Source organism: Monopterus albus, unplaced genomic scaffold, assembly GCF_001952655.1.
Source record: "Monopterus albus unplaced genomic scaffold, M_albus_1.0 scaffold239.1, whole genome shotgun sequence".
NCBI lineage: Eukaryota > Metazoa > Chordata > Actinopteri > Synbranchiformes > Synbranchidae > Monopterus > Monopterus albus.
The window spans coordinates 202,935-217,556 of NW_018128119.1; the positions used below are offsets into that span (position 1 = coordinate 202,935).

The 14,622-nt window shown below is 43.9% G+C and overlaps 1 protein-coding gene across 1 annotated transcript in view; it reads left to right on the forward strand.

Moving 5' to 3' along the window:
- LOC109971935 (titin-like) overlaps positions 1 to 14,622 on the forward strand; it is a 244,463-nt gene that overhangs the window by 33,866 nt on the left and 195,975 nt on the right. Inside the window, 1 exon segment of the mRNA XM_020620505.1 lies at positions 8,206 to 8,280. Coding sequence (XP_020476161.1) covers positions 8,206 to 8,280 — 75 coding nt within the window.

Sequence of the window (14,622 nt, forward strand, 5' to 3'; positions counted from 1 at the left end):
CTTGTTTCTCCCTGTTGGTGTTGGGCCTCTTCTTTGCTTTGGTGAAGGCCCACTTCGGGTATCCAAAGTCCTAAGGGAGTTCTGGATGTGCAGTTTCTCCTTCTTGGCCCCTTTTGCAGTTGTGGGCACTTCCTCTGCCCTGTGATTTAGAGTTCTGATGACTCCCAGTTTGTGTTGAAGTGGATGGTGTGAGTCAAAAAGCAGGTATTGGTCAGTGTGTGTAGGTTTCTGATATACTTCTACTTTCAGGCTTCTGTCCCCTCCCAAGTGGACTGCACAATCCAAAAAGGCCAGACAGTCATCTCTGGCATCCTCACGAGTGAATTTGATGTTGATATCCACAGAGATGATATGCTTGGTGAAAGCCTCTACCTCCCGGGTCCTGATTTTAACCCATGTGTCATCCATGTAGCGGAAGCAGTGGCTGGGAGTGGTACCAGGGAAGGAAGACAGGGCTTTGTCCTCAAATTCTTCCATGTATAGGTTGGCAGGGCCTGTACATCTGCCAACCTGTCTTCGATCTAGAAATCTAAGTCCAGTTGATTTTTTTTTTCTAAGGTTTTTTCAGTTTACTATGACCTGGATGACTGAGAATCTGCACAGTCAACATTTATGGCACCTTTGAACAATGCGAGAGCTGTCTGAAGCCATGAACATAGCCCATTAGAGGCAATACGTTAATGAAAACAGCACATCAAAACAGAAGCAGCCAGAAGAAAGAGCATCCTCCTTCAGAAGTAGTCAGTTCAGAGAAACCAGTTTTAAATCAAACTGCTGAAGGGTTCGGAAATAGTGAGCAGTTTCAAAAAGAGATGGATCTCTTTTACTAAGTTAATGTACTTGAGGACTGCACTGTGCAGCTGTAGGCCACTGTAGTATTTCAAATAACAGATGACTCAAATCAGGCTTTGCTAAAAATGACTTTTGTTTTTGAAAAAAATCATAACAAATAGATCAATAATAATAATTTTATGCTTGGTTCTACAATATTTATTAGTCACTTTGTAAAAGGGGGAAACCTTGAGGATCCTTTTTGTACTTAACTAGGAAATTCATGCTGAATAGTCCAGGTTCTCACAGTCTCTGTTATGTGCCATGATACTTTGGGTCAACTATGTGCATGACATGCAGTTTCAGGACATCCCTGTCCTCCTCTAACTCTAACCTCACTGTTCCAGACAGACCAACCACTTTCTTCCTGAGTGCACCAGTTTGTTTGAATCCTGGGATATATCACCTTCCCCATGGGAACAAACTCATTTCTTCACCTTCCTCCATTCACCCATCCTCACATTCCTCCCTTCTCCCACACAGGAAAACTCTGGAAAATGCATGAACTTGCCTGTGTAACCTCACTGTTTTACCTCCGTCCTCCAGGAAACTCAAACTCTTCTTTGCCTGATTCATTTGGTCACTGTGTCTGCGCTACCTGTTTTTCTATTGCCACCATTTTCACCATAGTCTTACAGATATTACATGTTTACATTGTTTAATTTTTCACTTAAAAATCATGTTTCTCAAAAATATTAGTTAAAACATGGTATAAATCACATGTTTCTTCAGCAGACAAATTGGACTCCAGTCTATTTGGCAGTGCACTAGTATCTGACATTTTGGTCCATTAACTGAGTGAAACGAAGCACCTCAACAGCCCTGGTAACCTCTTCCTCTCTGGTATTTTCCACTGTTAGAGGCTTTTTATTTAACTTCCAGTTGGGTTGGAGAGTAGAGGTAAGAAACTTCTTAGAGAAGCCGGCATATTTGAGGTAAAAGTTCAGTTAAGCTAAGATTGTTCCTACAGCTTGATGGAAAATCAATCTAGTGCTCCCGGTTATGGTGTTGCTGCCTTCTCACTTTGAAACTGTGGCTTTGCTCTGTGCAGTATCCATCTTTTTGTTAGAAAGCCCTGTTAAATTTAGCTTTATCTCCTTTCTTAAAATACCAAACAACCACTGCAAAACTTCTGTCAGATTCAGTGCTCTTTTAAATAATGCTCGCAGGCCACACTTGAATGGGCCTGAAAAAAACATTTTTTGTTTGACAAAAGAATATTGACTCAGGGTCCACTTACATTTTTTTTTTTTTTACACTTACAACTAGATCTCATGAACTTCAGTAGTGGATGGAGTTTTCTCAGCTGCTATTTCAACTGGCTGTTAATGCAGTTATGCGTTATCACATGACTAAATTTCCATACTGATGTCACATGATGACAATTCATGCAACTCCATCTATAGATCAAGACCAGACAAAAGTTAGTATTTCGATTAAGACTGAAGTCAAGAATGAACGTTTACAATCAATTGCAAAATATTTTACATACATGGCACCCAGCTCTACTTTAAAGCGTGTTCAAGTTTTGTTAAGTGAACATTTTTGAGCTGCGGTAGCTTAAATTTCCTCAGTTCATGGATCAATCTAGGTGAAAAACAAACAAAGTAAATACATTCTGAGTCTAGTGAAAACAAATTGGTGGAAGTCTGGTTTCAGATGTGTGTGTGTGAAGGAAGGTTTCAAGACCCTCAGAGGATCTGTCCTGCATGGGGTCAATGTACTCAGTTTAGTGATGAAATCTGAATCAGTGTTCTCTCTTTCCTTTACAGTGACAGAGCAAGCCAAGATTGCCAAAGGTAAGATCATGTTAGAGTTCTGACCATTATATGGCTGAAACACTAGATTATTGTCACACATGAGAAACAGGCAGAGTGGAAAAGGGACAGTTTGACCAGATTTCAGTTTTACTTTATTTGTGTTTTGCTTTGAAAGTAGTCTTTCTATGAGTGTCTTGAAGATGATTGTTTATTGCACAGAAACTGTTGAGGAAGTGGACAAAAAACTGTGTGGGTGCATGAATTGTGGGTTATTAGGATTATTATTGTCGGTCTGCATCCACAGAATGCTTTTAGGGTGTGTAAATACGTTATTATGTTGAACTGTCCCTTTAAATGATCTTTGACTTTCTGCAGTTGCATGTCATTTTTATGTGTCTTTTATGTGCCTTTTGTCTCTGTTATTCTACCTGCTCTTACATAATATTCCATGGTCTCCCCCAGGCGATACTGATAGAACTTGCTTGTACCAGTTTTTGACTCTTGCGATTTGCATCCAAAAGTTCGTTTCCTTTTGGCATGAAGGTTACTCTGATCTTTTCCCAGAAATGGCGCAGGACATGTATCTTTTAAAGCTTCCGGATTTAAAATATACTTTAAAAGATATGGAGGTTTACTGCATCTGAACCCAATACTTTTCTCTGCAAAATATTTCTTAGCCTGGCTTGCAGATAGTGGGATGTGATTCCTGTGGTTTGCATTTTAAATAACACCAGTAAACTATATTAGTTCGAATAAACGCCTTCTCACCCAATTTTAGCACTTCATTTGTTTCAATTTTGGAACATAAGATATTGTGGAGAGCTTTGCTTCTCATTGATACTTGTGCATCATCTATTTCCGCTTAAGTTTAAGGATTAGAAAGGGCGTTTATTCTCTTGTCTGCAAGTCAGGTAAGGAATATTCTAGTATAAAGCCAAAAAAATCTATCAGAAATTAAAACAAATGAATGTTAGCAACCCATCTTGGAAATATGCCTTTTTAAAAAATATAATAATAAAATAATTTGTTTTGAAGAAATTTCCACAGACGAAGGATCAAAACTTCCCGCAGGTTTCTTATATAAAGAATCAAGTCTTGCGTTTATTCGAACAAATATGGTGAGTGAAATTATTTCTTATGGCATTGTGACTCCCAGCATGCATTTATTATTTCCATTATTGATTCATTCAGATCCTTTTCTCTCTTTTTAACCCTGGGGGCTCCTTTGACATTTGTCTGTTTTTTTACAGAGCTGTCTAATGAAAGCAAAGAAGAAAATCTGCATAGCAGCACAGGACTCACTGGCACTCAGCAGCTGAGAGGAGCCTTCTCCGACACAGAGGACTTTCTAGATCATGGGCTGGTGTCAGCCAATCGCTGCTCCAGCAGAACCTCCTCCATTACCTCATGGACAGAGAACATCAAACCTTCTTTCACCAAGAAACTCAAGTTCCAGTCAGTTCTGGAGGGAGATCCAGTGGAATTAAGGTGTAAAATGGTTGCTTTCCCTTCACCAGATATCCTCTGGTTTCATAATAACAGATCTCTTCCTAAAGACCATAGATGCAGGATCTGTACTGACAGTACAATGCACATGCACACTACCAGTCTGGTTATTGATAGTATCAAAGAAAAGGACTCTGGCAGTTATAAGGTAATGGCGATAAACACAGAGGGTTCTGCTGAATCCACAGCATCACTTTTAGTGTCACTGAGGGAAGAGCAGTCCGCTAACTACCTGGGCTTTGCTAGACGCTCTGCCAAAGCCCACGAAAGCATAGACACCGTAGCAGAAAAAAGGAAAGAGAGGAAGTTCAGGGTCGACCTCAGGTTTGTCGGGTCTCCATTTGATAAGATGTCAAAAGTCTATCAGGGAAGATCTCGTTCTAAGAATGTTTTGGTGCGTACAGTGTACTTCAGATCTGGTTTTCATTCAAAGGAAAAAGAATTTGAATCTAAGCGTTTAGAGACAGCCTCAGAGCGTGCCCCATCTCCTCCCCCAATGTTTGACAGGTCTGAGCATTTTAATGACAGATTCAGTGACATCTTCTGTGACCGGCGCACTGGTGCCAGTTTCAGTGACAAGTTTAATGACCGGTGCAGTGACAGATACAGCGAGAAGTTCAGTGACACTGAGAGCCTTCACAATGAGGTAAGAACAAAACTTATTACTCTACAAAAAGCTGTGAAACAGAAAAAGAGACTTTCTATCTCTACTATGTCCTCCTCTGAGTTTGAGGTAGAGTCAGTTGCCAGTGAGTCAGGCTATGCTGATTATGTGGAGAGGCTCAGGGTCAAGCCTGCCTCTCTGCCTGATGTCCAGAACTTCATTCGACCCTTTGATTTGGGGGAGAATCAAAGGGAGTTTCGAGGTAAAACCTCAAGTGATGACTCCTTTCAGTCTCGTGTGAGGCACTCATTTGCACCTCAGTCCAGAACCAGGGCTGTTCAAATCATGAGAGGTGAATTGCTTGATACTGGGGTGGCACAGATAGAAAAGAAATCAGATGAAACATATTTAGAGGCACCAGAAGGTAAAACAGTTGAATATGAGGAAGATGTCATATTCAAGGAGATGGTAAGTGAACATCACAGTGTGGCCTCTGATCACAGGGTGGAGCCGACACAGACAGAGGTTGAGCTAAGTCACCCTGAAGACCCATGCTCTGAAACATTAGCATACCCAGAAACTACAACATGCACGGAAAGCAGGGAATCTCTTATAATTGTGCCTGCGCAGGAGGATGTGTCACTCATGGATTCACCCGGGCCTAAGCCAGGCACTATCAGGGAGAAGTTCCTTAAAGAAACAGTCACACCAGAAGACAAAACAACAGCAAAAAGAGCTGAGCCATATAAAGAGGAGTGTGCAAGGTCTTTGAGGGCTCAGTATGAGCAGAGCCTGGAAGCTGAACGATTGGAGTGTGAGGAGAAACTCCTTGCCCTGCGGATTAGGAAATGGCAGCAAGGAAATAAACTGTCACAAGAGGAGACACTTTACCCTGAAAGTGATCTGCCCATGCTAGCAGAGATGCAGTACATGGAGCCTCAAGGGCACATTTACACCCAGCAGTATGTGGCAGATAAAAGAGTAAGTGTAGAAACTGAGGCCAGGGACTCCTCCTTTCAGAAATCATCCGGAATGATGGCAAAGCTGGTAGATCCTGAAGTTGCAACTGTGTCAACACCTAAATCACCTAATGTAAAAGTCAGAGGAGAAGATGTGGAAACATCTTCCTCCTCACTTAGAAACACAGCCATAATGGTAGCCAGTTTAGAAGAAATGAAAGGTGAGGCACCAACCGTGAGAGCACAGAAATCATCCAAAATTAAGGCTAGTGAAGCAGAAATGGAAGCAGAGTTGCCACCCAGAACAAAAGACAAAGAGACACCCAGGTCAGCTGAACCATATGAAGAGGAGTGTGCAGGGGGGTCTTTGAAGATTCAGCATGAGAAGAGCCTGGAAGATGAGCAGATTGAGTATGAGAAAAAACTCCTTGCCCTGCAGACCAGAAAGTGGCAGCAGGCTCAGTTGTTGGAAGAGGAGATATTCCACCTTGAAACTGATCTGCCCGTGATGGCAGACACACATTACATGGAGTCTGAGGTCTACACCCAGCAAGAGCTGGTACAGAAAAAAGCAATTGGAGACCACCCTCCCACATCTAGGCCACCCAAAGTAAAACATACAGTAGAACAACAAGACAAAATCTCTACCCCCTTGCTTAATGCTGGAATGATAGCGACACGAGGAAAATTCAAAACGGAGGCTTCAATCCAGATGCTGCAAGATTCACCCAGAATAAAAAGTAGAGCAGTGGAAGTCGAAGCAGAATTGTTTCCCACAACACAAGCCAGAGCAGAGGACAGGCTCAGAGAGTCACCCATGTCAAAGCAAGTAACATCTATCACAGAGAGGTTCCTGGGTGATGCTGTAACACCAGATGATATAGCAAAAGAAATGGCTGAGCCATATGAAGAGGTGTGTACAGGGGAGTCTTTGAAGACTCGGCATGAGAAGAGACTGGAAGCTGAACAGGTGGAGTGTGAGAAAGAAAACCTTGCTCTGCAGACCAGGAAGTGGCAGCAAGGGACACAAATGTTGGAAGAGGAGATCCACAGTGGAACTGATGTGCCCATGCTGGAAGAGAGACATTACATAGAGCCCGAGGGTTACATTCTGCAGGAACTGCCAGAGAAAAGGGCACCTGTAGACCATATTGCCATGTCAACTACATCACACAGGGTAGAAGGTACACACAGGCTGAAAGGTAGTGTAGAACATGATGATATCTCTGGCTCCTTGCTAAATGTCAAACTGAAAGCCAGACCAGTAAAATTGGAATCTGAGGCAGCTGTCATGATGGCAAAGAAACCACCCGGAATAACAGTTAGAGCAGCAGAAGTGCAAGAAGAGAGGTTGCTCAGAACAAAAATCAGGGCAGAGGATGGACTCACAAAGTCACACTGGTCACAACCAGGCAATTCTATCACAGGGAGGTTCCTGAGTGAGGCTGTAACACCAGATGACATAGCAAGAGAAGGAGTTGAGCCATATAAAAAGGAATGTACAGGGGAAGCTGTAAGGACTCAATATGAACAGAATCTGGAACCTGAACAGAAGGTGCCTGAGGAAAAACTCATTACCCTGCAGACCAGGGAATGGCAGCAAGGGCATGAAATGCCGGAAAAGGGGGCAGTTATCCATGAAGTTAATCTGCCCCTGCTGGCAGACACACATTACATGGAGTCTGAGGGTTACACCCAGGAGGTGGTAGCAAAGAACAGAACAACTGTAGATCGTGCTGCCATGTCAGCACTTAAGTCACCCAAAGTAAAAGGTACATTAGAACAAGATGAAACCTCTGGCTCCTTGCTTAATACCAGAATGAAAGCCACACCAGAAAAAATGGAAACCGAGGCATCAGCCATTATGGTAAAAAAATCACCAAGAATAAAAGCTAGAGCTGCAGAAGAGCAAGTAGAGTGGTCACCCAGAACAAAAGCCAGGGCAGAGGACAGACTCAGAGAGTCACCCAGGTCAAAACAAGATAAATCTATCACAGAGAGGTTTCCGAGTGAGGCTGTAACACCAGATCACGTAGTAAATACAGCAGCTGAGTCACATGAAGAGGAGTCTGCAGGGGAATCTTTGAGGACTCATTATGAGAAAAGTCTTGAAGCTGAACAGATGATGTGTGAGGAAAAGCTCCTTGCCCTTCGAATCAGGAAATGGCAGCAAGGCATGCAAATGTCAGAAGAGGAAACAACCCACCCTGAAACTGATCTGCCCATCATGACAGAGCGACATTACATGGAGCCTGAGGGTTACACTCAGCAGAAGGTGACAGAGAAAAGAGCAACAGTAGGCCATGCTGCCATGTCAACACCTAAATCACCTAAAATAAAAAGTACAGTAGAACAAGATGAAACAGCTGCCCTCTTGATGAAAGCCAGAATGAAAGGCACACCAGGAAAGTTGGAAACTGAGGCATCTGCTATGATGGCACAAGATTTACCCAAAATAAAAGCTAGAGCAGCAGAAGTTCAAACAGAGTCATCACCTGTAACAAAAGCCAAAACCCTGAAGATGTTTGAAGAGCCAAGAGAAGAGCATGAGCTCCAACTCTCAAGGGAATACATCTTCGAGCTGAAGAATGAGAGTGAGAAGTTTGTCAGTGAAGAGGAAGCCTTGACTCAGCGGATAATGAAATGGCAACAAGATGTTCTGATGCAACAAGAACATGCTGGCAACCTGGAGTTGGACTGGATGGAGGGTTACCCACCATTCCTGCCAGAGAAGACCACTGAAGAAATGGTTGGAAGAAATGTTGCAGAGGCTTTTGCTTTTGAATCACTTCCACAGCCTGAAGTGGTCTGTGGCAGGAAGACTTCCCCAGGAAATGTTACTAAAGAGAAGTTCATTTTGAGTAAGTCAATTCCTACTGGTTTCCAAGATCAAGGGGCTGACAGCCTGCAGTGGCCGCCTGCTAGTGAGCTTACAACAGAGGGCCGTGAGACCAGGTTACAGAGGGACAGTGATTATTTTGTAAGTGAGGAGGAAGCACTGGCTCAGCGTATTCTGAAATGGCAAAAAGATGTTACTGAACAAGAGGAAGTAGCTGAAATGGAATCTGAATGGACTTTGGACAATCAGATCAAACAACCTAGCCCTGAGTTGCCATTTGAATCCAATGTTCCACCATTTGAGAGTGACCTTCTGGCTGGTGGAGCCTCACCATCAAGAAAACCTTCATCTCTTCAACATACCACCGATTATGAGCCATCTCCTCATGAGTCTTCTTCCATATCAAGGCATTCTCCTATAGATGCTAGATTACCACATCATGTTGGTGTGTCTATTGACAGTTCCTACAATATAAAATTTACTCCTGCAAAAGATACAACAGCTCATAAAGCTTCAACAGTAAAGAGATACTCTCCTACTCAACTTACTGTTGTGCCTTTTGAGGGGTATGAACTTGCTTCTGCCCAGGGTGAGAGCCTTTCTAAGCCTTCCAAAGAGTTTTCCTCAGATATGAGACACTCCCCATGCCATAGTCCACAGGAAGATTTGAAAAGAGAGGCAGAGAGGAGGTGGAGCAAGGAGGAGTATGCTAAGACCGATGATAAATCCAATAAACAGCACTTACAGTCAGAGGTTAGAGAAGAGAGAGGTATGAGAGAAGAGAAAAGAACCACCGGTGAGTGTAGCAAATGGAGACAGCAGACAGATATTGTAGGTGTGAGGAGAGAGGAAAGAATTGGAGATTCAGTAATGTCAAAACACGATGGTGACATAAATGAAAAAAGCCTTGAACTTGGACCTGTAAAGACAGATGAGAGAAGAATTCCAGAAGAGTCAAATGCTAAAGAGAAAGTTTACCAAACTCAAGAGGCCAAGAGGATAAAAGGGAATACAAATATCGGAGGCTCCCATCCAGTATTTGTGAAAGAAATATCTTCTCTTAAAGTAAAAACTGGTGTGATGTCAGAATTTAGCTGCCAGTTCCAGGGTGACCCTCTGCCCACAGTCACCTGGCTCAAAGATGGCCATCCATTAACCCACAATCCTGACTATGACATCCTGAGCAAATCTAACAAATCAAAGCTGACTGTCTTCTATCCAACCACAGACCACATGGGGACATATGACTGTGTCATAACCAATAAACATGGCCAGTCCATCTGCAGTGCCACTCTTGACATCTTAGACAAAAAGATGGCAAGGAAGTTAGGAGCCACACAGGCGGTGGTAGTTACAGAGGAGTTAGAGAAGGGTAAAAACCAGGAGAGCTTGATAGAGGAAGAACTTCAGTCCTACATGGATTCAGGAAAGGCAACACTGCAGGTGCCTCAGGCAGTGGTCCACAGAGGGCCCTGCTCGGATGAAGCTTTTCGCTCCTCACCTGTAGAAATTAGAATTACTGCTCCCACCCCTGTCCCTGAGGTGACAGAAGAAAGCAGTGAGAACAAATCTCAGGCTTTTACAAAAAAAACTTCAGATGTGCCAAGTAATGAGGGAACCTTTCAGACTGTCAAACACAAATTTACTTTCTCCTTTGATGTCGTTGGTGAAGCTCCATATGTTGTCCATGAATTAGAGAATGTCACCTGTTCCGAAGGCAACACTGTTGTGTTAGAGTGTGTAATCACAGGTCAGCCTGCCCCAGAAGTTTCATGGTATTATGACGACATTTCCCTCGAAATCACTGCTGAAAAATACAGAGCTGAGGTACATGATAAAGTGTACAGGCTGTATATCAACAATTTTACATACACTGATGCTGGAGTGTACAAATGCGTTGCCAGAAATAAACTGGGAGAGGTTACAAGCATCTCTGATGTGTCATTTCAAGTTGTAAAGCCTTTGCAATTTTCAGAGGGTAGTGGTGCTGTAGGGGATGATGGTTTTACTCCAACTGAGAGAATGAGGAAGTCTCCTGTTGGTTTAACTGAGGATGTTAATAAATCTGCCATATTCCCCAAAGCTGCTGTCACTACGGAGGATAGTATCATTCAGTCAACAGATCCTAGGTCACGAGTTCCTTTGGAGGTAGCTGCCAAACCTCACAGATTCAGGCCTGGCATCTCTGGGGAGCCTCCAGCTATATCTGGCTGTGGTCTGCAAGGTTCTGCTGCTGTGATAAAGGTTTCTCAGATTAAACAAGCTTTTGAGTCAAACTCACCAGTTGCATTAATGACTCCTTCCTCTACTGAGGAGCAGATAAAGGAAACACTTTTCCCTGAGGAGTTTATACCTACAGTGAATATATCCCTTGAGCAGCACAAACACATAATTGCACCTAAACCTGACATTATGCACACAGTAGGTGATAGACCTACTACTGCTACAAAAGGAAATCCAGGTTCTCCCAAAACTGTACATGCTGGAGCAGAACCAGACCTCTCTCAAACAATTCCTATAGCACCTGAATTTGTGTCTTCCATGACCTCCCAGCCCACAACCTCAGTGGAAAAAGACAATAAGAACTATATGATACCTGGTGAGGGTGAGGGAGGAACAGTTTCAGCAGTAAGACATAGTGCAGTAAAACAGTTTGTAGAGGAAGTGCAAGAGTCTCCAAAGCTGGTCAAACCTAAACCACAGAAATCTGCTTATTTTCAGATGGAGGCAGATGAAGTGGAGATGGAGAGAGAGGCTACTGTATGCACATTTGACAGAACTAGTAGCTTCATTCCTTTCCAGTCTGAAAAAGTCCCTGGAGTAAAACACTTATTCAGATCTTCAGCTGCAGCTGAAGAAGCTGTTAGGCCTAAAAGAGTTTTAGAATCTGTCAGACCTGAGAGACAAAGTGCAGCTGCAAGGCCTTCATCTGTTCACAGTAAGGCTGAAGTTGGTCATAAGGCTAGTGCTGTAGAGGGTTTAAGAGATGTGGAAGTTAAAGAAATTAGTGAGGGTATTATTTTTATGCCCAAGGTGGAGTATGTGGGTGAGGAGGTTGAATCTGCTGAAAAGATGTTTTCAGTCCCTGAGCAGTCTGTGTGAAGAGATGTTTTCAGTCCCTGAGCAGTCTGTGGAAAAACTTGTCAGGGAGGGGCCAATTTTGGTCGCAGAGCCCTCTGTGGAAAAACTTGTTAGGGAGGAGCAGATTTCAGTCCCAGAGCACTCTATGGAAAAACTTGTCAGAGAGGAACAGATTTCGGTCCCAGAGCGCACTGTGGAAAAACTTGTCAGGGAGGAGCCAACTCTAATCCCAGAGCCCTTTATGGAAAAACATGTCAGGGAGGAGCCGGCTCTAATCCCAGAGCCCTTTGTGGAAAAATTTGTTAGGGAGGAACTGATTTCGGTACCAGAGGGCTCTATGGAAAAACTTGTCAGGGAGGAACAGATTTCGGTCCCAGAGCGCTCTGTGGAAAAACTTGTCAGGGAAGAGCCAACTCTAATCCCAGAGCCCTCTGTGGAAAAACTTGTCAGGGAGGAGCCGATTTCGGTCCCAGAGCCCTCTGTGGAAAAACTTGTAGGGGAGGAGCCAACTGTAATCCCAGAGCCCTTTATGGAAAAACATGTCAGGGAGGATCTGACTCTAGTCCCAGATCCCTCAATAGAAAAACATGTGAGGGAGGAGCTGACTTTAATTCCAGAGCTCTCTGTGGAAAAATTTGTCAGGGAGGAGCCAACTCTAATCCCAGACCCCTCTGTGGAAAAACTTGTCAGGGAGTCGCCAATTTCAGTCCCAGAGCCCTCTGTGGAAGAACTTGTAAGGGAGGATCTGACTCTAATCTCAGAGCCCTCTATGGAAAAACTTATCAGGGAGGAGCCAATTTCGGTCCCAGAGCCATTTGTGGAAAAATTTGTAAGGAAGGAGCCGACTCTAATCCGAGAGCCCTCTGTGGAAAAACTTGCCAGGAAGGAGCCGACTCTAATCCCGGAGCCCTTTATGGAAAAACTTGTCAGGGAGGAGCAGATTTTAGTCTCAGAGCCTTCTATGGACAGCGGCGTTTTCCTTAGTGTGCCAGATTCCCAGGGTGACATGACAGAAGGAGCAGAGGAAACAGTGACTTGTGACATTGTTGAGCCTCATACACAAAACATATGTGAAGATGAGATAATTGATGTCCATGTGAAGCCAGAGCCTAAACTCCTTATTGTCAAGCCTAAAGTAGACAGCAGAGTTAAACCACTTGGTCTACAGGCAGATGCTCATGTACAGGGAGAGACCAGCGGTAGTTTGGACAGAATTTCAGCATCTGAAGCTGGGGGAGCAGCAGCAACAGCAGTTGGCTCTATGGAAGAAGAAGAGGTCACCTTTGGTGCTGTGTATGACTACTATCACCCTCCAGCAGACTGGGGAAGGCCACTGTCCCCCGAGTCTGAGATGTCCATAGAAATTGGAAGCACCGTGAGTGAAGAAGTAGCCGAGAGGTTTTACACCCCAGACTCATCTACCGAAGTCTCACAGCCTACTGCAGGGTCCTTTCACACTCCAAAGTCTCCCATGTCCTTCTACACTCCAAGTTCTGATGCACCTGGCGGGTTTATGACACCTCCAGAATATCCCCTCTCCCCTGCAGAACATAAGAGACCTTCCACGGGAGACTCCAGCGAGAGGTTCTTCTCACCACTTGAGTTCCTAACCTCTCCTGCTGATAAGGGCATTGGAACAACACCTTCTGGAATAAGTGTGGATGAGACACAATTCCTCACCAAAGGTATAGGGTCTTTTGGTCTGGCAACCCTTCAGGAGAAAGTTCAGGGAATCCCTCCTGCATTCCTCAAACCTCTCATTAAGAAAAGAGTGTTTGAAAATGACTCACTAACATTTTTTGCTGAGGTTTTTGGCCTACCGTCCCCTGAGGTGAAGTGGTTCTGCAACAAAACCAAATTGGTGTTAGGTGACCGAGTTAAAATGGAGAGAGATGGTGATACCATCTCATTAACAATTCACAATGTCACTAAAGCTGACCAGGGAGAATATATCTGTGAGGCTGTGAACTATGTTGGGGAAGCCAGAAGTGTTGCTTTAGTGGTTGTTGTACCACAGGAAGTGAGGTTCATGCCAGTCCTGCCTGCTGTCACCCATCAGCATGTGATGGAATTTGACGTGGAGGAAGATGACTCCTCTCGTTCTCCATCCCCTCAGGAGATTCTGCTTGAGGTAGAATTAGATGAAAATGAGGTGAATGTGTTTGAGAAAGAAGTTAAGATCATCACTATTCCTGAGTACACAGCTGATAACAAGAGCATGATCATATCTTTGGATGTGTTACCAAGCACTTATGAGGAGGGTGCTGTGGATTTCATCACCCAGGAGCATGATGATTTGAAAATTGCTTTTGAGGTCACTGAGATGCCCCCAAGGTTCATCAATCCAATCTGTGACATGGAAACTCCAGAAGGGACAACTGTCATGTTTGAGTGCTCTCTGATGGGAATTCCATCTCCCATCGTGTCCTGGTTCAAAGGTGAAAAAAGGATTCCTCACAGTAACAAAAAGTACTCATACTCATGTGATGGAGACAACCATTTCCTGAACATCTGTAAAGTCACAACACAGGATAGTGGGGTGTATACCTGCAGAGCTATTAATGTTGTTGGGGAGACTCTGTGTAGGGCAACACTGGTTGTGTTAAATGCTAAAGCTTTCTCAGGGAAGACCAGAGGCAGGGAGTTGACTGCTGTGTCTCTTGGAAGTGCCAAAGTCCAACCACAGAAGTTTGACTTGATGGTTGGCAGCACATCATTTGATGGTGAGCAGGAGTCAGAAATTGAGCTGGAGTTTGAGTTTGAGCAAGAAGCAGATGAGTCGCAGCGGGCAGTCAGGCTGGTGGCTAACACTGACAATGAAATGAGTGAACAGGGAGAAAAATATGTTAGCATTAACTTTGATGTGTTTGCTGAGCCAGCAAAAGATGACAAGATAGAGTTCAAAGGGAAGTCCTCTGACATGTGTAGCTTCCAATTCCAGGTGACTGAGATCCCCCCTAAATGTGTCATCCCATTAACTAATGTTACAGCAGCACTAGGGACGCCTGTTATCCTCCAGTGTCTGGTGACTGGTAAGCCAAA